General features: G+C 37.6%; 1 protein-coding gene across 1 annotated transcript in view; it reads right to left on the bottom strand.

The window, feature by feature from the left end:
* Positions 7,908-25,235, bottom strand: part of REEP3 (receptor accessory protein 3) — a 105,133-nt gene continuing 87,805 nt past the window's right edge. Inside the window, exons 6-8 of the mRNA XM_001925659.6 lie at positions 23,355-23,502; positions 12,088-12,233; positions 7,908-11,410 (exon numbers count right to left, since the gene is read on the bottom strand). Of these exons, the coding sequence (XP_001925694.2) occupies positions 11,354-11,410; positions 12,088-12,233; positions 23,355-23,502 (351 nt within the window). The 3' untranslated portion in view covers positions 7,908-11,353. The remainder of the gene's footprint in view (positions 11,411-12,087; positions 12,234-23,354; positions 23,503-25,235) is intronic.

Raw genomic sequence — 25,235 nt, 5'->3', positions numbered from 1 at the left:
GCGTACCAGATGTTGCTTTCGGGCGGCCAGATGTGCGCGCTCCCCCGCCCCGGGCCTAGCGGCTGGCGAGTCTGGGCAGACGCATAGGAGGGGCTGGGAGTTTTCCCTCGGAGCTGACTTAAAAGCCGGCAGAACCTCAGCCCCCCTGGGCTCTCCGCCTTGGCCTCCAGGAGCTCCCGGACGTGCTGCCAAAAGGAAAAGTTTCCAACCCAGCCTTAGCCCCGCTGCTGAACAGTCCCCGGAGCTTCGCAAACCTGCAGAGAAAACAGAGAAGCCCTGCGGGATTCCCCAAAGAAAAACTTTGTGATTTGACCTTTCTACTCTGGTCCCGGCCTTGGGACTCCAGGTGCACAGCCAGCAAACTGCAGGTGTGGAGGAAGAAGTTACAGTAGGCTTGCATTTGGGGCTTGCCCTAAAGCGCTCTTTGACCGATTGTGGAGTCCATTTTGAAGTTGCAGGTCGTATTCCACCTGGTACAAGCAGTTCAGAGCGGGAGAAAAGCCAGATGAACCCTGTGACTCAGTCCCTTTGGAATGTGCCTGGAATAATAAGGGGGACTTGAAAGGTTTTTATGGCCGAGGTAGCTGGTGGAGACCAGGCTCCTGCGCCTGCTGTTGGCAGACGGCCGAGGGGGGCAGTCTTGCCTTTTGCAGTGCAGCAATGCCTGCAAACAGGACAAAAATAGTCAGAGCATCTGGTTTAAATCAACCAAAAAGCATTTCTATCTGCTTAACCCACCGTCCTACGGAACCGACAGAACAGGACAAGACAGATATAGTCCTGGTACTCTTTAACACTCCAGTAATAGCTAAACCCAATCATATTTTACCACTGGGATTTCTAAGTGTCCTAATGTACAAACTGTCGTTATTTTATAGATGTTGCAAATTAAACTTCCTTTTCTGAGGTTGTGTGTGGGCATGTGCCCAAGTATTTACATTTGCAAGGAACGCTCTAAATATGTGGTCTTTTTTTTTTTTTTTTTTTTTCCTTTGGGGGTAATTTATTTTGTTGAACCATACCGCCCTAAAATAAATGAAAAAAAAGTATCTGAAGCAACATCTGGGTTGCTTACACTACTAAATGTATAGTGGCATTTCCTCCCTTAATGCCCTACTCAGAATTCCAAAGGCAAGTTGGAACAAAAGGAAAACGTGTCTCCTTGCAAAGAGGACCTGTGCCAAGAATTACAGTCACAGGGTAAATAACCTTGTTTTCTCCTTCATCAGTGGCCGCTACCAAACCTTGTTCTTGGAATGTGGCCAACAGTCTGTCTGGTGGAGGGTGCTGCTAATTAGAGAGAGACCATAAACCTCTGTCAAAGAGAGCATATGACCTTGCCTTCAAGTCTAAACAATAAAGCTGGCAAACTGCAGACTGCACTCCAGGCTGGCTGCCCTGCAGATTCCCTAAATAGGAACAGGATGAAGGCCAGGCTTAAGAGGTTACCATAGCTCTGCTCTCACACTTTGAGGAATCAGTCACTCCACTTCCCAGTATAAGTTGTTTCAATTACTCTGTACAATCTATTTAGAGGTGAGCAGCTTGCAGGGAGAACTCATTGTCTAATCTAAATGAGGAAGCAGTTATTACTTTCTGCAGTCCAATGTACTTTGAGTCTGTAGGGTCAAATATCAACCACATCTCATGTAACTTTGCACTTTGGAAGGTATATATCCTTTTAATGTCAGTTATTTATCCCTGCTTTTCTGAAATCCTTTTTTTTTTCCTATTAACTTTACAAAATCAAGTTTTTCTTCCCCCTCCTTAGCCATCTACAGTCTTTTCTAATTTTAGAATTTGTTATAAGGTGAACACCACAGCCTCTTCTATACATTGCTTAATGTTAAATTGGCTTTTTTCTTTTTTTTTTAATGGGCATCTTCTCAGACTATAGTAAAATAGAGTTTCTCGTCTTTCCTTCTTTGTCTAATTTACCTCCCTTGGACCCCCTGCAAGCTTTAATTTTATACAGTATGCTGTAAACTATAAATAGTATAGTTCCGCTTTTCTAGAACATATGGAAACTGTTGCCTGCTATATATCCTAACTGTATTTGCTTTCAACTTAAAGACAATGAAATTCATCTCCTGTGTAAAAAGGCATTTGGCCCTTTTTTGTGTTTCATTAGTTCAAACCTAGTAGGGATGGCCAATAAGTACATGAAAAAATGTTCAACATCACTGATTATTAGAGAAATGCAAATCAAAACTACCATGAAGTACCACCTCACACCAGTCAGAACAGCCATCATTAATAAGTCCACAAATAACAAATGCTCCTACATTGTTAGTGGGAATGTAAATTGGTACAAACACTATGGAAAAGTGTGGAGGTACTTTAGAAAACTATACCTAGAACTACTATATGACCCAGCAATCCCACTCTTGGGCATATGTCCAGACAAAACTTTCCTTGAAAAAGACACATGCACAATATGTTCATTGCAGCACTATTCACAATAGCTAAGACAGGGAAACAACCCACATGTCCATCAACAGATGATTGGGAATTCCCGTAGTAGTGCAGTGGTTAACGAATCTGACTAGGAACCATGAGGTTTCAGGTTCGATCCCTGCCCTTGCTCAGTGGGTTAACGATCCGGCGTTGCTGTGAGCTGTGGTGTAGGTCGCAGACGCGGCTCAGATCCCAAGTTGCTGTGGCTCTGGCGTAGGCTGGCAGCTACAGCTCTGATTAGACCCCTAGCCTGGGAAACTCCATATGCCGTGGGAGCGGCCCAAGAAATGGCAAAAAGACAAAAAAAAAAAAAAACACAAAAAAACAGATGATTGGATTAGAAAGATATGGTATATAGACACAGTGGAATATTACTCAGCCCTAAAAAGAGCAAAATAATGCCATTTGCAGCAACATGGATGGAACTAGAGAGTCTCATACTAAGTGAAGCAAGTCCAAAAGAGAAGGATAAATACTATATGATATCACATATCTGGAGTCTAATATTTGGTGCAAATGAACCTTTCCACAGAAAAGAAAATCATGGACATGGAGAAGAGACTTGTGGTTGCCAAGGGGGAGGGGGAGGGAGTGGGATGGATTGGGAATTTGGTGTTAATAGATGCAAACTATTGCCTTTGGAATGAATAAGCAATGAGATGCTGCTGGCTCGCACTGGGAACTATGTCACTTGTGATGGAGCATGATAATGTAAGAAAAAAGAATGTATACATGTATGTGTAACTGGGTCACCTTGCTGTACAGTATAAAATTGACAGAATACTGTAAACCAGGTATAATGGAAAAAATAAAAATTGCTACAAAACAAAACAAAACAAAAAAAACCTAGTAGGGAACAACACATGAAAATTCTTCTTGTGAACAGAGCACATAAAAGGGTTTACAAGGTGTGGTTTGAAGAGAGGAAGCCATGGAATAAATGCTGGTGAGAAGGTGAGGAAGCAAGGAAGCAAAGCATTTCCTGAGTGGATACTAGTGACATCCTATTTTCAAATCTCTTCCTGTTTGTCTTCTATAACAGATATATAAATGTTAGTTATCACAACCTAACACCAGGGGCATCACAAACCTTATAAGGTATAATTCTTCCTCTTCCAAATAAAGCATGTGCTGCAGTGTTCCCTTTCTTTATAAGATAAACTAATAATATCCAAGATTTTTAATTCCTACATGTTCAATTAGTCTAACAACTTTACCTTTCAAGGTAAATAGTTTCCTTGGGAACTTAATTTTAGGGATACTGTGATGGTTAATTTTATCAGTCAGCCAGATAGGCCACTGCACTCAGACATTTGGTCAAACATTAGGCTAGATGTTACTCTGAAGGTTTTTGTTTGTTTGTTTGTTTTTGTTGTTGTTATTTTTTTAGATGAAATTAGCATTTAAATCAGCAGACCTCATACACTAAAGTACATTACCCTTCATAATGTGGGTGAGCCTCATCCAATTAGTTGAAGGCCTTAAAAGCTAATTCTGGTTTTGGAAACTGATGGCACCTCTGCAGTGCCAGCAAGCAGGTTTGGTTCCCTGGGCCGCACAGTCGGTTAAAAGGATCCTGCGTTGCTGCAGTTGCGGTATAGGTAGCAACTGTGGCTCAGATCTGATCCCTGGCCCAGGAACTCTGTATGCTGTGTGGCAGCCAAAAGAAGAAAAAAAGAAATTCTACCTATGGAATGCCTTTGGACTGGAGCTCTTTCCTTGGTTTCTTTTTTTTTTCTTTTTTTTGTCTTTTTGCTATTCCTTGGGCTGCTCCCATGGCACATGGAGGTTCCCAGGCTAGGGGTAGAACGGGAGCGGTAGCCACCAGCCTACGCCAGAGCCACAGCAACGCGGGATCCAAGCCGCATCTGCGACCTACACCACAGCTCATGGCAACGCCGGATCGTCAACCCACTGAGCAAGGACAGGGACCGAACCCGCAACCCCATGGTTCCTAGTCGGATCCATCAACCACTGCGCCATGACGGGGACTCCTTTCCTTGGTTTCTAGTCAGCCATCCTGACCTGCAGATTTGGAACTTGATAGCCTGTTGACTCCTGGCACTACCGTGATCTGCTGTAGCCCTCAAATTCAGAGTAACAGTTTACGCCTAACATTCTGAAGGGGGAAATCTCCATATAAATTCCAAATTTTTCCCCAATACGTTGAGATAGCATTCTGTCAAAACTCATTCTAACTCAGCCAGATACTCTGACCTGGCTTCCTTGACTCTTCTCACTCACCTTTTCCAAATTTCAGCGTTAAACAATGCTTAGGAGAGAAAAATTTCTCTTCCAAGGCTGATGTGCAAAACCATCTGCTCCTGTTCTTCACCTCTTTTGTCTCTTCACAAACTTCTCTTTCTGTATTTCCCAAAGATACAGTTTGAAGAGATAAGAAACTGTGACAGTTCTATAGGACACAAAGTTAAAAGCACCTTGAAAAACTTGCAAGGCTACCAAAAAATGTATTAAAGTTTCAAGAAATTCTGCTTTAGATAAAAGTTATGCCCTGAGTACTCCAGGTGAGAGATGATGATGGCTTAAACTTGGGAAAATAAAGGGAAGGTGAGTTTAATGGTCAAATTCAGGATATATTTTGGAGAGGGCAAAAGGACTTACTAACATGTCCGATGTAAAAGGTAAAGAAGAAATCCAAGAATTAAAAAAAAATCAAAAACCAAAATCAAAACCTGCTCTGAGAGAAACCAAATAAACTGTTCAATAATCTAGAAGAAATCAAAGCATAAATAATATTCCATCCAAACATTTGGTAACAGTGAATTTATTATTTTTAAAGCAAGAATTTTAAAAATTCTTTTTTTTTTTTTTGGTAGATTTCTTATTTTTTTTAGTCTTTTGCCATTTGTTGGGCCGCTCCCGCGGCATATGGAGGTTCCCAGGCTAGGGGTCTAACCGGAGCTGTTGACGCCAGCCTACGCCAGAGCCACAGCAACGCGGGATCCGAGCCGCGTCTGCGACCTATACCACAGCTCACGGCAACGCCGGATCGTTAACCCACTGAGCAAGGGCAGGGATCGAACCCGCAACCTCATGGTTCCTAGTCGGATTCGTTAACCACTGTGCCACGACGGGAACTCCTAAAAATTCTTTTATTAATTGCTATGCTCTCCTACTTGGATATAGACATTGTATGAAAAAACATAACAGAGCTACTGTACACAGTAGACACTCAAGATACATATATTTGGCTATGTCCATGGCATTTGGAAGTTCCTGGGCTAGGAACTTCCATAGCAATGACCTGAGCCTCTGCAGTGACAATGCCAGACCCTTGACCTGCTGTGCCACAAGGGAACTCCTCAAGGAATATTTTTGAATGAAAAAAATTACACTAATTTGATTTACACATAATGCCCAAATACCATACTTTCCTTTTTTCCTCTTTCCTCTTGTCCTTAATCTGGGGTTGCTAGATAAACTAAGTGTAAACGGAGTGATTTTCCTGCTTCTTTAGAGCACAGTCTTAGTATCCTACATTTATGAACACTTATCAGTCTTGTGCTTTAAATTTACAATTCAAAACGTTATCTTAGAAAAAGCAATTTTAAAAACAGTATCAAAACCAGACCATATGGAGAGTGTTTCAAGAATAGAATATTGATGGGTAGGTAAAAGTGAACAATGTTTTCTAGGGAACAGTCAGTCTTTGACATGATTTTTGTTCCATGAATCTTTCTCAAGAAGAGTGAACCACCTAAGGGGAGAATAAAACACTGAAAAAAAAAATTGCTGCAGTTCGTACGTTCACTGTGTTCTTTTAAATTTTTATTTGCATTTCTAACTTCTTTGCATCATCACAAGGACATATATCCTAATAAAAATGAAAATATAACTATTTGGAAATACTTTAGCACATTATATATACTATCATAATGAAGTAACAAAAAGAAACTTTTTTTTTGCTTTTTAGGGCCGCTCTCAAGGCATATGGAGAGTCTCATGCTAGGGGTCAAATTGGAGCTGTAGCTGCCGGCCTAAGCCACTGCCACAGCAACATGGGATCCAAACTTACCTGTGACCCACACCACAGCTCACGGCAACGCCGGATCCTTAACCCATGGAGCAAGCCAGGGAGCAAACCTGAGTCCTCATGCATGCTAGTCAGATTTGTTAACCACTGAGCCACGATGGAAACTCCCACAAAGAAATTTTTTTAAACACAATTTCTCTGAAAAGCTTAAATGTGAGGCAGACAGACATCTGACTTTAAAAACAGATGGAACCCCAGAATATTTCCAGGATACATAAAATTGAATTTTGTGTTATATTTTATGTCTGAGACAGCTAACATATAAATTGATATGTTATATGCTATAAATTGATGGCTAGGGTTTCTGTGCTAATTGTTTTTTCCTATCTTCGCTAACATGCAAATGTAACAATTGTTTTCTTTTGAAATCCTATGGATTAGCATTCCAGGATATGTATGATTGTTTTTCAGTTAAATATATATATATTTATATAAATACATTTCAGATTATCACAAGATATTGAATATAGTTCCCTGTGCTATACAGTTGTGAACTGAAGATTGGCACTTGCCATCTGCCTCTATACAGATTGAATCATGAGCCGCTGCAGCTGCTGACCCTCAACACCCCCTGAAAGGAGCTCAGGAGTGAGGCCCTCTGTGCGCTGGGAAAAGTGGCAGAGCAGGTCTTCAGATAGATATTTTCAGGAGAATACTTTGTGAGCCTGATTCTTCCATCTCCTTATATGCAGAAAATCACTAAAATTCTTCATGGTGACGTCAACTCCTTGTGACTAGCAGTAACCTTCACAAGACTAGCAGCAACCTTCTGTAACATATATGCTTGGTTGCGTATACCTCCCCCTTCACCAAAATCACATGTAGACTGACATTCCCATCTACTTCTTTGGAGTGGTATTTCCGAGCTATCTGAAATGCTGCTTCCTGGGTATAGCCCTCATTTTGCCCCAAATAATACTCTCAACTTTTAGGTTGTGCATATTTTTTAAGTTGACAGAGTAAATCCTTGCTATTCATCTATTTTATGTATAGTAGTTTGTATCTGTTAATCCCATACCCCTAATTTATCCCACCTCTCTCTCCCTTTCCCTTTTGGTAACCAAAAGTTTGTTTTCTGTCTGTAAGTCTGTTTCCGTCTTGTATATAGACTCATTTGCATTATTTTTTAGATTCTAATATAAGTGATATCATGTAATATGTGTCTTTCTCTTTCTGACTTACTTCACTTAGTTTGATACTCTCTAGGTCCACCCATGTTGCTGCAAGTGACACTATTTCAAAGAATGTATATGATTTTTATAATTTGATCTATGGTTTGTATCTTAAGTTTGTGCATATGTTGTCTATTATTTAATCAAGACACACTCAATAATAAATAATATCAATTCATGGAACCCAACATATATACTCTCACACAGAGAAAAAATGCAAGTTGTTACTAATAAAATGAGTTTATTTTATATTAAAGTTTTCAAAAAAACACATTTGTAAAATTATCCCCACACTAGGCCTAAAGAAAACCTTTACAAAGAGGTTAAAAAATTGCAAAACTGCTTTCTCTTAACTACAAAGTACATAGATTTAAAGTGTTAGAAGAGAAAATGTTAATTCATGTTCAATGTTTAAACAGTACATTAAATCTGTAGGATACTACTAGAAGAGTAAATCTTAAAAACGTTAAGAGAAAAAAGCTGTAATTTCCTTTCAGAAAGCTTTACTCTTAAATGTTTACTAAGAATTATACACTGCATACCACAATATCAATGATCTTTTCAAAATTAACCTAATTGTTTTGTAAATGAACCAACTTAGACTGGAGAAAATGTAAGAAATTACTTTTCAATACATATTAGCTCCTTAACATTTCTTTTTTAAAATTTTATTATTTATGTATTTTTCTTAACCTACTGTTGTGATAAAAGAAAATCAAAATAAAAATTTAGTCCATTCAAATTAAAAATACAAATTACTGGTATCTAATATGATAGTGTTATATTATTTTTAATAACACAAAAATTCAAGCATTCTAGAGCACAAACTGTTATTTCAAAAAATAAACCCAAAGAAAATATATTTATCTAATCAAAGTTTTACAGAAATTTGGAATATTTACATACTTTATAACACTGTAGAAATCTTTGGTGGTGACATATAGATTAAGTTCCCTGAAAACACTAAGAATTTTGTTCCGTTAATCTGTGTAGTAAAGTATTTGTAATTAGTAATGCTAGCAGCCTCACTTTCTAGCCAAATAAATATACATGTAGTGAAGTGTGTGGAGGAAATCTTGTGGGTCTAGGTGGGTTTACATAATTAATTAGTTAGCAATAAGGCTTATTTCCAGCTCATTTTATACCAGAAAAAAATATATGGTAAATTAAAGAACAAATCAATTCTTACTTCCAGACAAACTCATGTTAATATTCATGAACAAGTTGGATAAATATGTAATAAAATAAAACAGCAGCTACAATTTCTGGATAAACTTTTAACAGTTACCAAAATAGTGCCCTAAAGGCTGTGCAGCATCTAATGCCCATTCACCAAGTGGTGGTGGTGGGAGGCAAGGCACTGTGGTCGAGGGATAAATTTACCTCTTCTAAAAGCATTAGATGAGAAAACAAAAAATAATAACCTGTTCTACCTTAAAAGAAACAAAAATGTATAAGCGTGTTACACAAAGTTCAAAGGAAGGGCATGCTAAAACATATTAAAAGAAGCAAAATTTAAGAAATACTGGAAAGGAAAGAAGGGAAAATGATGTTGACTCTATATAGGGTACAACAGAAATAAATCAGAGGGAGCTTTGTGAGTATAAAGAGATATATTAAGCAGAAAGACTTGCATTATCTCTTTGAAACTGGTGTTACCCTTGATTAAATGTTTTGATTCTAGAAGTGTAAAGTGATAAATAATTCCTCCAATTTAGGACAGTATTTATGAGTTTACTATAATTAAAGAATAAGTTTAATACTGAAATTAGACTTGGAAAAATACAATGGTGCCAATCAGCCCCCAAAGGTAATGTTTTTGATACAAAGTCACTTACATGACCCTGTCAGGCAATATGAGATGACATTGCCCCTGTGTAGGAAGGACAAGCATGGCATACATAGTAGCATTTATATGGTAAGTCTGGTACTAGGCAATATAAATAAAACTCTCTCCTAAAAGTTTATAGTCAAAATGCATAGGAATTTTGAATACAAATTAAAGAGCCTTTCCAGAAACTGAGGGGCTTAAAATTAGTCAAGGTAATGAACATGAAGATATTCATAGAAATAAACTTTGTGGGAAAACTAATTGAATAAATTTTTACTCAGTGTTACTTACCCAGAATGAGAGATAATCTGGAGGTTAACATTTTAAGACATTTATCAAGAGAAATGTATTTATTACATAAAGGTACTATTGAGTAAACAGTCTGTTTTCTACCAATATGAGGAGGTCCTGAATATACATTGCCATGGCTTCATTTCTCAAAGGGTTGAAAGGTCAAAGACTTCACAAATCTCTCTGTTTTTTGTTTTTGGACAAACAAGTGGAACCATCAAGTGAATTATCTGAATAAGTATAATCATATGAATTTGATGACTGATCCCTAAAATCATCACTGGAATTATGTTGACTTAGAGTTCATAATGTATAGTTATCTATGATACCTAAAAGGCCTCACAGTTCAGTAACTCAAAATTTCTTGGGTTAAAAGGGTAGGATTTGCCTCAAATCTATTCTAGTAACTTCTGATATGTAAGATTAACAACATTTGTATTTTGCATTGGCATGGACCTTCAGGAAATTATCTTAGCCAGAAGTGAAGTGACTCAAATGGTTCTGGTCAATGCCAGATTTATAAATCAGCAGCTTGCATCAGTGCCAAACTTGTGAATGGACTGGCTGTTGGATGATTTCATGTATTAAAAGATACCTAAATGCTATACTGGTCTCTGATATTTCACAAAAGCTATCACGGTTAAAAGCTGAAAATGTAACCAGTGTTAACAAACACATGCTAAATTCAACTACAATGAAGGGCTAAATATGGGAAGCTGGTGAATGTTTAAAATAAATTCTTATCTGTAAAGAAGATAAAAACAGTTAAAATTGAACAATAAACTCTATTTTTTTATTATTAAAACTAAATGAATATAACTAATGAAACCCACAGGAAAAAGAGATGATGTAATTCAAGGCATAAATTTGATGCATCTGAATGTGACAAATAACAGAGTTAAAAAAAAACTAATATAAATGTACAATTGTAAAATAAGTAAACAATTTTCAAGTGTGCAAAACTAGTCAGGAATAAAAGTGCTATGTAAATACCTGGTTTTCAAATATTTGTTTCAAAAGCTTTCAGTTTATGGTGGAAAAACTAGAAGGTAGTAACAAAGTAAAAATGTAAAGAATATACAAAACATATTTTATCTTACATAGACCCTTGTCCTGCATATATCGCTGCTGGATCAGAGGCCTCTTCAATTACTAACCTCGTGTGATAGGTAAAACACAAATGGAGGTAAGCACAATACAGTATCACAAAGGCTGGTGTATCTTGAACCATAAAAAGACTCTTTTCAAGTATACTGTGGGTTTGTGTTTCATCTTATATCCTAGGCACTCAGTATTTTTGAGGAATCTGAAAATAGCATAATTTTCTGTTTTTTCTGATATTCCTATCCACTTCGCATAACTTATTTTAGTAGTCAAGATTTGGAAGTAATTGTTAGACATAAAAACTATTTAAAACAATAAAAGTAAACCCTATCACCACTACAATTTAAAGAATTATTTTAATGTATAAATCCTGAATATAGGATGTTAGGAAAAAAAGTTGATATATTAGCATAATTTGTCTTGGGATACTTGAAGTCTACATGACTAAAAATACACTTGTGGTCTTTTCTTCACTTTGTATTTTAGTGACCCATACCGCACCTGAGGAGAGAAATTTTGTGTTATTATTACAAATTAGACTTTGAAATTAAATAGGATGGAGTAGTTCATAATCATAGGAATTATTTAACTTTTCTGATACAAAGAATTATCTTATATGTATGTACTCAAAAGACAGCACTACCCATATACTAAAAAATGTTGTTGCTATCATGTTGGATATATGCACAGATTGTTATCACTAATAACAAATAAAAATATTAGCTGTCATTATTTATGCTTTGCTTGGTACATGTCAATGAACATTGCTTACAATGATCTGAGGCCATTTATTGGGATCCTCTACTGCTTTCTGGGGACAAAGACAATATATTTTTATTGATACACTTTTACTATTTAATCCTTATAGAGAGTTGGTTCAGAAAAAAAACTATGTAGTTAATACTGTTTTCTTTGCTTATGCATAGGTACTCATGATAACCGTATGATTTTGCTATGTGAGAATACCATTTTCCACTGATAGTGGAAGACTAGGAATTTACCATTTTCTAAATTTCCAGAGATCCTAATCCATCTGATCTGAATAAAGAATTTTAAATATAACCGATGCTCTATCTTTCTAATCCTTCATTGATGGATCATTAATATCCTGAATTATCATGCAACAGGGAAATCCCTTAATAGTAATCATTAGGAAAACAATCCTATACTGCACTCACCTCTTTTCGGCCTTTCACGGCTTTCACAGATTTCATGCTTTGTGATCTTCGTAGCCCTTTGTGTGTTAACATCTCATCATCTGAATATGGCCTATCCGCTTCTTCATCTGTTTTCTCATCTCCATCTCTCAGTGGAATTCCATAACCTAGGGGAGTTGTCAAAACCAGCATGTTTTAGTGAAAGGATGCCAGTCAGCACTGCCTCTTCACTCTGCTGGCAGTTCTCTGCACAGTCTGCATTTGCTTGCTCACTCCTCTTCCTTTCTCATCTGAAATGCCTTGCCTGCCCTTCCCCATTCATCTTTGCTCCTTATACCATTCTAGATGAGGCTTATAACTCATTTCTTCCAGGAAGCTTTCCCTGACCATTCCTATTGTTACTCTGCATTTTTTTCAGAATAATTAAAAACAATTTATTTTTGAGCAGGTTAACACGTTTATGGATTTATTTAAAGAATATAAATAGTTAGTGAAAAATCTCTCTCTGCCCTTTCTCCTTTACATGAATTCTAAACAACCTAAGCAATCGTGTGTTTTGATGTGTTATTGGTACTTTGGACTTTAATTCAGAATTCTTATTTATTTATTTATTGCTTTTTAGGGCCACACCTGCAGCATAAGGAAGTTCTCAGGTTAGGGGTTAAATTGGAGCTGAAGCAGCCAGCCTACACCACAGCCACAGCAACTCGAGATTCCAGCTGGTCTGTGACCTACACCACAGCTCATGGCAACGCCAGATCCCTAACACACTGAGCGAGGCCAGGGATCAAACCCGCACCCTCATGGATACTAGTCAGGTTTGTAACCTGCTGAGCTACAACAAGAACTCCCTAATTAGGAATTCTAAGAGTCCCTCTCACTGCCACGTATCAAATCTTTTGTCAAGACCAGAAATGATAGGGTGAACCTAAGGAGACCCAAAAGGGCTAGAACCTTGGGCAAGAAAAATCCATTGGAGACAAATGATGGAGAGGTTAAATCAACACTGTTTCAGCTGCTGAGGTAAAACCTAGCCAGTCAGGCTACAGTAATTTGAAACACCACAGGCTATGATGACTTATGTTAGTCAAAGAAAACAGCCAGCATCAGGAAGTTCGGTAAGAGGTCATGAGGGTTTGCTAACAGGCTGCTATGTGTAACTACAAAGACTTAACATTGGTCAGTATGCAAACATCCAGGCAGTCAGGCTGGTCAGGAAGTCTGAGAACATCCTGAGGCTGGAATCCAGAGATAAGAATGCTCCCATTCCTGAAGCTTCCCATTCCTGAAGCACTCTCAAACTTTATCTTCGAGTTTATTAGCACAAACTTATTAGCACATGTAGGAGTCACCTGGAGAACTTATTTATAAACACACTGCTATACCTGGGGTGGGGCTGAGAATCTACATTTCTAACAAGTTCCCAGGTGATGCTTATGCTACTGGTCCAGAGCCTAAACCCAGGAGCACGTACTCCCTGGATGGAGCAAGAGAGGGACCCACGTCTAAGGCAACCAGAGTACTAGGCAGGTTATAAAGACAGGGGTGAGGTTACAAGGGCCCATTACGTTTCAAATTCTCCTTTAATAAAGGTAAGGTTTATAGATACCTACATCTTTAGTTGAGAAAAAGTAGGTTTTCAGGCTCAGGAAAGGGTAAGGGATGGGCTTCTTGCATGTGAAGAAAAGTGTACTGAATAAATGTTTATTAATCTGCTCTCATGGGACATGAATAACTTCAGTTTCACTAAGCAAACCGGGAAGAGTTGTTATTAAGCTTCCTGGTCTCATACTAAGATAAACATCTTTAATTGTATATTAAGGAAGTACAATTTTATGCTGCCAGACTTCTGGGCTAGAACTTAGGAAGGATTTGGAAGTAGAATCAATCATTATATAGGCCAAGATCTTTTGCTTCCCTGCAGCAGTCAAAGTGCATTCTAGGTAGAAGAGACAGCACATGCAAAGGCACTAGGGCACCAGGGAACATAACTGTGGAAGAGATGTGAGGAGGCCAGTGTGGCTGCAACATTAAGTGGGAAAAAGATATATATGTATGTGTGAAACCGTCATATCTGTTGAAAGCAGGCTTTTTGGTGGTTTTAAATTTCTTCATTTTTCCTTAAAAAAAAAAAATGTGCTGGAGGTTCCTGTGTGATGCAGCAGGTTAAGGGTCTGGCACTGCCACAGCTATAGTATAGGCCGCAACTACTGTGGGAGTTTGATCCTTGGCCTGGGAAATTTCACATGCCATGGGTATGGCATTATTTCATCTCATCTCATCTCATCCCATTCCATCTCAACTCATCTCATTTCTTTTTCGGCTGCACCTGTAGCATATGCACCTGTTCCCGGGCCAGGGATAGAATCCAAGCCAGAGCTGCGACCTACGACCTGCACCACAGCTGCAGCAATGCCAGACCCTTAACCTGCTATGCTGGGATCAAATCAGAGCCTCCATAGAGAGAAGCCAGATTGTTAACCCACTGCACCACAGCAGGAACTCTCCATATTTTTATTTAAAAAAACTATACTAATTCTATAATTGGGGGAAATAGAAAAAAAATTTAGATTGCCATTTCTAGATTTTTCTCTATTACTGTTGCTTATATAATATTTCTAATTCCAATATAGTAAAACACAGAATAAGGAATCAAGGAAATAAGGAATCAAGGAAAGGAAGCAACTGTGATCAAAAAGTTCTCTAAGGCCACAGATGAAGCATAGGACGATATTTCCACAAATATGACTCTTGCTATGTTAATTACCTCTTATTTGATATGACTAGGAATTGGAACTGCATTCAAAAAGATGATTTATATACATCTTATACTTTCTTTATTTCCTGATTTCAACTAAAAAAAAATCTTAGTTTTCTAATTATTGTTTTCAGGAAAAGTGATGGACTGATTCGTTATGCCACAGGTATTTAAAAAATACTCCTATGTGTGAGGCACTGTGTGCAATTATGGGGGATACAATGCTGAAAAATACACAACCGTTTTTTTCTACCCTAAGAAATCTATAGTCCAATAGAGGAAACATTCTTATGGGCATTACAATACTGTAATAGATGCTATAGGTAGAAAAAAAGGACAAGGAGCTACAGAGCACACAGTAGGGGGTTGTGGGTTGTGAGAGAAGACTTCCTGTAGGAGGTAGAGGCTAAACTGAATCGTGAAAAGACTCATGACTCTATGCACCAAGTGCATGAAGGAGAGAAGACCAAGGCTGGGGAGCTGCTATACTACACGCTCTTGAGTCTGGACTTCATCGGAGAACCAAGAGGGAGGCCAATGAAGCATTTTAAGCAGAAGGGTGACATGATTAGATTTGAGTTCTTTAAAAGATTCCTCTTGTACTTTGGAGAATGAATCAGAAGTGGATGAGATGGAAGCAAAAGAGGTTACTGCAGGTTACAACAGGCCAGAGATGATGAGTGCAAGGATCGAGGAGAGAGTGGACAAATTTGGGATCTATTAGGAGATGAAGTTGACAAGTTTAACTTAGCAAGTTATTAAACTAAATTGCATCAAAAAGAGAGGCGCCAGGTCAAATATCTTCTCTAAAATATGTATTCTCTATTCCACTTATAACCTGAAAATGAGTATTTATAAAAACTGTGCAGTGAGTGGTGGAAATTGTATGTCAGTCAAAGTTGTCCAAAGATTTAAAAGTCTTCGAAGGAGGAGATGGAGATCTGAGAATATGAGAAAAGCCCCAATCTGGATGCCTGATCTGAACAGGAACCCAGCGAGTTGGAAGAACGGTTTGTGGGTCTGCCAAGCCCAGGTAAGTGAAGCTGGTGGGGTGCTGCTGGTGCCAAATTGAGGTGATGCTAAGCTTGGCTGCTTTCCTTCAGCAGTCTAGACTGGACAGAGTCCTCAAAATGGTGCCTCCACGCATATTCCTAAGGAGCAGTGACAGAAGACCCAAGAATGAGGAGCCTGTGTTGCCAGGGGCCCTGGAGCCTTAAGGCTGCAGCTGTTTGGTCAGCTTCAGCCCAGCACTCTGACACCACTTTAGGAAACTAACAGATGCTTTTGCAAACTGATCTGGTTTTATTCATAGCTCATACATTTTAGAGTTGATATATTTTAAGTTTTACCTCCTTATAATAATAATAGCCAACACTGATCCTGCACTTAGCATATACCAGATACTTTTTTAAGCAGTTTCCCCGTATTAATGTAAGTGCAGAGTCATGGGAAGTCTAAATTAGAAGGAGCCTTAGTTATTGCAGTGGAAGGAGCCCTGGACCCCTGAGAGGAAAAACGAGAACTTTGCCATTTACTAGCTGTAAGACCTTGAGTGCATCTCGCCTCTCTGGGCCTCAACTTTCCTACCAGGTAAGGTGGTGAAACAGATGAGAAATGAGCAGGTTTCTAAACACCAATGCTGAGGTGATCGAGCTGTTGGAGGGTGGGGGTTCTCTGTTGAGTGGGATTAGGAGCTAGTGTGGAAAGTGCCACAGTCCATTAACAATGTCTGCCATGGAGTTCCTGTTGTGGCTCAGTGGCTAACGAGTCCAACTAGGAACCATGAGGTTGTGGGTTCGATCCCTGGCCTTGCTCAGTGGGTGAAGGATCCAGTGTTGCCGTGAGCTGTGGTGTAGGTCGCAGACGTGGCTCAGATCCCACGTTGCTCTGGCTCTGGCAAAGGCCAGTGGCTACAGCTCTGATTAGACCCCTAGCCTGGGAACCTCCATATGCCGTGGGTGCGGCCCTAAAAAAGGCAAAAAGACAAAAACAAGAAACAAACAAAAACAACAGTGTCTGCCATGAGCAGGGAAGAGGGGAGCCATCAACCTGCCATCTTTGACTAAAGCATCTCTAAGTTCCCCTCTTGCTAAATGGTTTGAATTCATGGTTCCAGCTCAAGTATCTCACTAAGAGCAGTCCACAAAGTAAAAAGAGAATAAGAATTAGACTAGGAACCTTGGATACCTCATTTCTGTTACCGAGTATGTAGTCTTTGACAAGTAATTTAATCTCCTCAAGACTCAATTTATTCATCTACAAAATAAGGATAAAAATATTTAACCTGCATAGTCATCCTAAGGATTAAATAAATATGCAAAGCATCTAAAACAAGACAAAACAAAAATCTCTTTATGTGCTGGAATATTGAAACTGAATATTGAACCATTTTTAACTAATATGAACACAGCAAGTTCTTTGCATAAAAAACATTTCCACTTATCAGAATGTGTTTTTCTGAGGAAGTGAGCATCATGTTCAAGGTATCCATTTTCTTACAAAAAAGCATTTGGAGGGAGCTCTTTTTCTGCATTCAAATGCAGACTTGAATAACTTCACCTAAGCAAGACTTCTCTTGATCAGCTAACTTCAAACAGCAAGCCACTCTTAGTTTTCAAAAGGGAACCACTTTTCCAGATATTTGAATTTGCTTGTGTTCTGAGCTAAATGTATTGATCATGCGAACTGGCACATAGACTTTGCAATGTAGGTGTAATTTCCACACTGAAAAACTTACCAATTTGCTATTCTTCTTGAGGAATTTTGAAAGTAAATGATAAAGAAAAAATTTATGATATAAAAAATGAATACCTTAATTATTTTCAAAAGGAGAAATAGGGCTGTTTTATTTCTGATTTTAACAGGTTGATTTTTTTTTTAATTGCAAAAATCCCACAACTCAGAGCTCAATGCTATTAATGCTTTGGTAATAGCATTTAGAACTTCCAGACCCTCCTCTCTGTACATATGGCCAAAAAATAACTTTACATATATTATTTCATTCCATCATCTATCTATTGTGCCTCTATGGTATAAGATCATAACACACATTATTTCATTGTTACTGTTTTCCCCCCATAATCTGGATATGTTTTCATGTCAATAAGTATACTGACATTATTATTTTTCATGACTAATAAGCCACCTTTCTGCTAATCATTTCTCTTAGACATTTGGTTTGTTCCCATATTGTGTTACTATATACAACGAGATAAACATCCATACATCTTTGTACATGTATCTTCAAATAATCACTTGCCTGATTATTGCCCTGTGACATATTGCTGAAAGTTTTTTGCTGAGTTAAAGAGAATATATTTTGATAATTCTTGCCAGACTGTTATCCAGAAGGATTGTTCCATTTTAAACTCTAGTAAAATGTATGTGAGACCATCTATTTCCCAGCATGCTTGCTGTGATGGTTTTAATACAGGCCCACAAATTTTCCGACACTCTCTCCCCTTCCTTACATTTCAAGGGCCTTTGAACCTGCTTCAACAAACTGCCACAAGTTCTGTCTGTTTTGGGACACTGTCTTTGGAAGCCTTTAGCTCCCAGGTAAGGGGTCCAGTGACCCTCAGAGATCATGTAGAGAGACCTGGAGAGAGATGTCTTCATCTATCCTAAGAATATAAAAATATACACAGGAATTTTTTTCTATACAGTTTCTTACATTTAAGTCTTAGCCTTTTAAGAATTTATGTTGATTGAAGCTTTGAGGTAGAGATATAACTTACCCCACCTTCTAAGTTTAGCAGTTATCCTAACACCACTTTTTTTAATTTAAAAAAAATTATAGCTAATTTACAATGTTCCGTCAAAAAAAAAAATGTTCTGTCAATTTCTGCTGTACAGCAAAGTGACCCAGTTATACATACATACATACATACATACACACACACACACACACACACACACATCCATTTTTTTCTCATATTATCTTCTATCACAAGTGATTGGATTTAGTTCCCTGTGCTATACTGCAGGAACTCATTGCTTACCCATTCTAAATGGAAGAGTTTGCATCAACCAACCCCAAACTCCCAGTCCATTCCACTCCCTCCCCCTCTTCCTCGGCAATCACAAGTCTTTTCTCCATGTCTGTGAGTCTGTTTCTGTTCCATATAGATAAGTTCATCTGTGCCATATTTTAGATTCGACATGTAAGTGATATCCTATGATATTTGTCTTTCTCTTTCTGACTGACTTCACTTAGTTTGAGAATCTCTACTTGCACCCATGTTGCTGCAAATGGCATTATTTTGTTTTGTTTATGGCTGAGTAGTATTCCATTGTGTATATGTACCACATCTTCCTAATCCATTCATCTGTTGATGAACATTTAGGTTGTTTCTATGTCTTAGCTATTGTGAATAGTGCTGTGATGAACACAGGGGCTGACATATCTTTTTGAATTATAGTTTTGTCTGGATATATGCTCAGCAGTGGGATTGCTGGATCATATGATAGTTCAACATTCAGTTTTCTGAGGAGCCTCCATACTGTTATCCATAGTAATTGTACCAATTTACATTCCCAGCAACAGTGAAGGAGGTTTCCCTTTTTGCCACACCTTCTCCAGCATTTGTTATTTGTAGACTTATTAATGATAGCCATTCTGACTGGTGTGAGATGGTACCTCGTCTAACGCCACTTATTAAACTGCCTTTCCTCCACCAATCTGAAAGGCCATCTTTCTCACTTGACAAATTTTCATGTTTATTTGGACTTGTGTCCAGATAATACTGTTGTAAGACTATCTGTTATTATCTTTCTTCCTGTCCTAGAACCATTTTGCTTTATCAAAATTATTGCCAAGACCGAAAATTTCAGTCAAGTTTTTCCTTAGGGAAGGAAAGGTCAGAATATATACTATTCTGTATCTAAATTTGTATATGTGTGTATATAAAAATGTGGAACTTGGACAAAGTAATGCATATTAAAATTTTAATTTCATAACTTACAAATACCTTTCTTGTACTGCTACCATAATACCTCATATTTTTATAACTCTTAAGCTATTTTAATTCCATGGTTTAAAAGTTAACAAAAGAACTAAACAGTACCCCCTTATTTTAAAAAATTTTAGTCACACCACAGCAATTAGACAAACAAAAGAAATAAAAGGCATCCATATAGGAAGAGAAGAGATAAAACTGTCACTGTATGCAGATGACATGATACTATACATAGAAAACCTGAAGGACTCAACCCAAAAACTACTTGAACTGATTAATAAATTCAGCAAAGTAGCAGGATATAAGATGAACATTCAGAAGTCGGTTGCATTTCTGTATACTAGCAATGAAATATTAGAAAAGGAATACAAAAATACAATACCTTTTAAAATTGCACCTCACAAAATCAAATACCTCGGAACACACCTGACCAAAGAGGTAAAGGACCTATATGCCGAGAGAACTATAAAACTTTAATCAAAGAAATCAAAGAAGATGTAAAGAAATGGAAAGATATTCCATGCTCCTGGATTGGAAAAATCAATATTGTAAAAATGGCCATACTACCCAAAGCAATCTATAGATTCAATGCAATCCCTATCAAATTACCCATGACATTTTTCACAGAACTAGAACAAACAATCCAAAAATTTATATGGAACAACAAAAGACCCAGAATTGCCAAAGCAATCCTGAGAAACAAAAACCAAGCAGGAGGCATAACCCTCCTAGACTTCAAGAAATACTAAAAAGCCACAGTCATCAAAACAGTGTGGTACTGGTATCAAAACAGACAGACAGACCAATGGAACAGAATAGAGAATCCGGAAATAAACCCTGACACCTATGGTCAATTAATCTTTGACAAGGGAGGCAAGAACATAAAATGGGAAAAAGAAAGTCTATTGAGCAAGCATTGCTGGGAAACCTGGACAGCTGCATGCAAAGCAATGAAACTAGAACACACCCTCACACCATGCACAAAAATAAACTCCAAATGGCTGAAAGACTTAAATATACAACAGGACACCATCAAACTCCTAGAAGAAAACATAGGCAAAACACTCTCTGACATCAACATCATGAATATTTTCTCAGGTCAGTCTCCCAAAGCAATAGAAATTAGAGCAAAAATAAACTCATGGGACCCAATCAAACTGAAAAGTTTTGCACAGCAAAGGAAACCAAAAAGAAACCAAAAAGACAACTTTCAGAATGGGAGAAAATATTTCAAATGATGCAACTGACAAGGGCTTAATCTCTAGAATATATAAGCAACTTATACAACCCAACAGCAAAAAAGCCAATCAATCAATGGAAAAATGGGCAAAAGACCTGAATAGACATTTCTCCAAAGAAGATATACAGATGGGCAGCAAACACATGAAAAAATGCTCAACATCGTTGATTATAAGAGAAATGCAAATCAAAACTACCATGAGATACCACCTCACACCCGTCAGAATGGCCATCATTAATAAATCCACAAATAACAAGTGCTGGAGGGGGTGTGGAGAAAAGGGAACCCTCCTGCACTGCTGGTGGGAATGTAAACTGGTACAGCCACTATGGAGAACAGTTTGGAGATACCTTAGAAATCTATACATAGAACTTCCATATGACCCCGCAATCCCACTCTTGGGCATCTATCCGGACAAAACTCTGCTTAAAAGAGACACATGCACCCGCATGTTCATTGCAGCACTATTCACAATAGCCAGGACGTGGAAACAACCCAAATGTCCATCAACAGATGATTGGATTCGGAAGATGTGGTATATATACACAACGGAATACTACTCAGCCATAAAAAAGAACGACATAATGCCATTTGCAGCAACATGGAAGGAACTAGAGAATCTCATACTGAGCGAAGGGAGCCAGGAAGACAAAGACAAATACCATATGATATCACTTATAACTGGAATCTAATATCCAGCACAAATGAACATCTCCTCAGAAAAGAAAATCATAGACTTGGAGAAAAGACTTGTGGCTGCCTGATGGGAGGGGGAGGGAGTGGAAGGGATCTGGAGCCTGGGCTTATCAGACACAACTTAGAATAGATTTACAAGGAGATCCTGCTGAATAGCATTGAGAACTATGTCCAGACACTCATGTTGCAACAGAACAGAGGGTGGGGGAAAAAATGTAATTGTAATGTATACATGTAAGGATAACTTGATCCCCTTGCTGTACAGTGGGAAAATAAAAAAAATAAAATTAATTAATTAATTAATTAAAAAAATTTTAGTCACACCTGTTAAAATTTAATAGATTGATACTATAAAAAGTGTAATGGATTTTCAAATGTATTTCACTATTTTCACAAATAATTGGAATATAATTTTTAATCAATTATAGGGTTTTATGAATTATGAATAATTATAATTATGAATAATTATAATTTATAATCATAATTTATAATTATGAATAATTGTAAATCTGATAAAGGACTCTTATTACTAGTCCAAATCATCAAAATATATAGACCAAACCCCAAAATCAAAATCAGTATACCTAATTTTATACTTCTTATTAAGAAAGTGTCTATATTAGGGACTACTTTTACATTATTAAGGTATTAAGGATGATGGTTCAAAGTTCAAAGCTTCCTCATTCTTAAATCAATGGCCAAGACTTAATTACAACCTCTTAGGTGATAGCTACCAAAACTTTGTAAGGTTATTAATTCTAGGGAAAACTTAAAAGAAAATTCACTATTTTTCCTTTATAAGAAGGGACTGCTATTTTATTTTTCAAATAGGTTTTAATTATAAAAGATGATTTTCTGTCTCCCTCAAAAGAGAACTAAAAGATCAAGTAGCCCTGTACCTTAAGGACCTAATAATCAATTAATAAGGAATGTCCTGAAGATCTTTGTTCTCAGTTGAGCCTCAAAGTGCAACTTTCTTATATGTGAAAAAATGACTAAGGAACCATGTCTTTTTGTTTATGTGTATGTTTCTAAGATCACAATAATTTATCAAAATTTAGAACGTATCAACTATGATATGCTCATAACTTACCTTAGAATACACCACAAGTTAATTCATGAACTAGATTACATAATTTTAACATTTTTTTTCCTTTGGAGTAATCCTGTTTTCCTTTGGAGTAGTCCTTTTGTCAATTGACTAAAACTTTTTATAATATCCTTATTTGTTCACAGCACTTACAGTAAAGAGGGTTTAATTATAAAACTCCTTAGATGTCACTACATAATTTGTGTAGCAAGAATATTGATCACAGGTCAGACTTAGTGCTGGTGGTAGTGGGTTACCACATCCACTGCTAAAAATTCATGGCAGCACAAGGGGCCACTACTACTTTCTTAACTGGATCATCTCCAGTGTCATCAAAAGGCAATTTTAATTAGAGAAAATTTAGAGGAAAGGAACTACAGTCAAGTGTAAACAGCACCTCATTATTTTAAAATACTTAAAACATATAAGCTTAAAAATAAATTTTGTCTCCCAAACTCAGATTGCTACCAGGTATTATTTCAGTACCCATCTTGACTCCAAATCCCAATTATGAGAGAATGATACATTAAAACGAAACAAACACACCTGCTGATTCACTGGAGGCTGGCTTACTTTTCTTTTTTGTTTCTGGGAGAGGTTGGTATGGTCTTTGACCCACAGGCTCATCACCTTGGATAGCTGTCAGATCATGCATACTGAAACTTCGTAAACGTTCAGTTATTGCTCCTTGGCTCTATTTAACAGAAAAACGATAGGTCCAAGAAAAAAATACACTTTAAAATATTTAATATGTTTGCATTTAACTTTTCCCCAGTATTTTATCATGAAGCTTATTCATTTTATAATGAAACTTTCAGGAAAGCTGAAAGAATTCTACAGTGGATACTTATACATTGTCTACACTTTGCTATATCTGCTTTATCACTTATCTACCATCTATCCATCCATCAATCCATTTCTTTTTCTTTTCTTTTTTCTTTTTCTTTTCTTTTTCCTTTTTCTTTTTTTGTCTTTTTGCCTTTTCTAGGGCCGCTCCCGTGGCATATGGAGGTTCCCAGGCTAGGGGTCTAATCAGAGCTGTAGCCACCAGCTTACGCCAGAGCCACAGCAAAGTGGGATCCGAGCCGAATCTGCGACCCACACCACAGCTCACAGCAACGCCAGATCCTTAACCCACTGAGCAAGGCCAGGGATCAAACCCGCAGCCTCATGCCTCCTAGTCAGATTCATTAACCACTGTGCCACGATGGGAACTCCCATCAATCCATTTCTTAATGAGTTTCAAAGCATGTTGTAGATATCAGCAGTTTCCACTCCTAAACATTTCAGCTTTAAATTTAATTTGAAAATGAAAAAAAAAATGTACGATGAGGAGTTCCCGTCGTGGCGCAGTGGTTAACGAATCCGACTAGGAACCATGAGGTTGCGGGTTCGGTCCCTGCCCTATGCTCAGTGGGTTAACGATCCGGCGTTGCCCTGAGCTGCGGTGTAGGTTGCAGATGCGGCTCGGATCCCGCGTTGCTGTGGCTCTGGCGTAGGCCGGTGGCTACAGCTCTGATTCAACCCCTAGCCTGGGAACCTCCACATGCCGCGGGAGCAGCCCAAGAAATAGCAACAACAACAACAAAAAAGACAAAAGACAAAAAAAAAAAAAAAAAAATGTACGATGAGCTTACTCTCACAGTAAACATCATCCATAATTTTGCCCTCTCCTAAAACTAGCACTTTGGGGCTTAGGTTTATGATTTAGAAGAACTTTTTAAAGTAAAAGAGATGCTGTTTTAAAGCTAGGTCAAGTCAGGAATGGTATTTGCTCCACCTAGAACACAGTAAAAAATTTAGGAGCCAAAGAATCTTCAGTATGAAATGATATTCAGTTAATGAATTCACCATCTGGCAAAGCATATCTACCACTACACAATTTGATTTTAAGTCATTTTAAAGCCTTAACAATGTGGTAGACACTAGGCACAAGTGGGTATTTAAATTTAACTAAAATTAAACAGATTTAAAAATTCAGCCCTTATTGAACTAGCTACATTTCAAAAGATCAATAGACACATGTAGCTAGTGGCTACTGTATTGGTCAGTGAAGATATAGAATATTTCCTTCATTAAAGAAAGTTTGATGGTTTTCATCATTACACAGCTTTGAAAGGGACACTTCTGATATTTTCAAACATAACTACATTCCCCTCCAAAGTAAAAAAGGTTTGTAAAGAGAAAAAAAATAACTTCTAAATCTACCCACTTTGAAAATTTGTATAGCATATAGATGACTCATTTCTTATTTATAGCTGGATTAAAAATATTTTTCTAAAGGTTTTTTCACACTTATTATTTCTTCTTCTTACACATGTGAATTTATAGTTATGTTACTGTAGAAGCTCATACATAATGGTTAATCTCTAAATTTCAAAGCCTAAGGCACTACAAATATTCCAGCATTACTGCAAACATGTATTT

This window comes from Sus scrofa, chromosome 14, assembly GCF_000003025.6.
Source record: "Sus scrofa isolate TJ Tabasco breed Duroc chromosome 14, Sscrofa11.1, whole genome shotgun sequence".
NCBI classification, from domain to species: domain Eukaryota; kingdom Metazoa; phylum Chordata; class Mammalia; order Artiodactyla; family Suidae; genus Sus; species Sus scrofa.
Note: the sequence above shows the minus strand (reverse complement) of the source record. Positions and strands in the feature narration are given on the sequence as shown.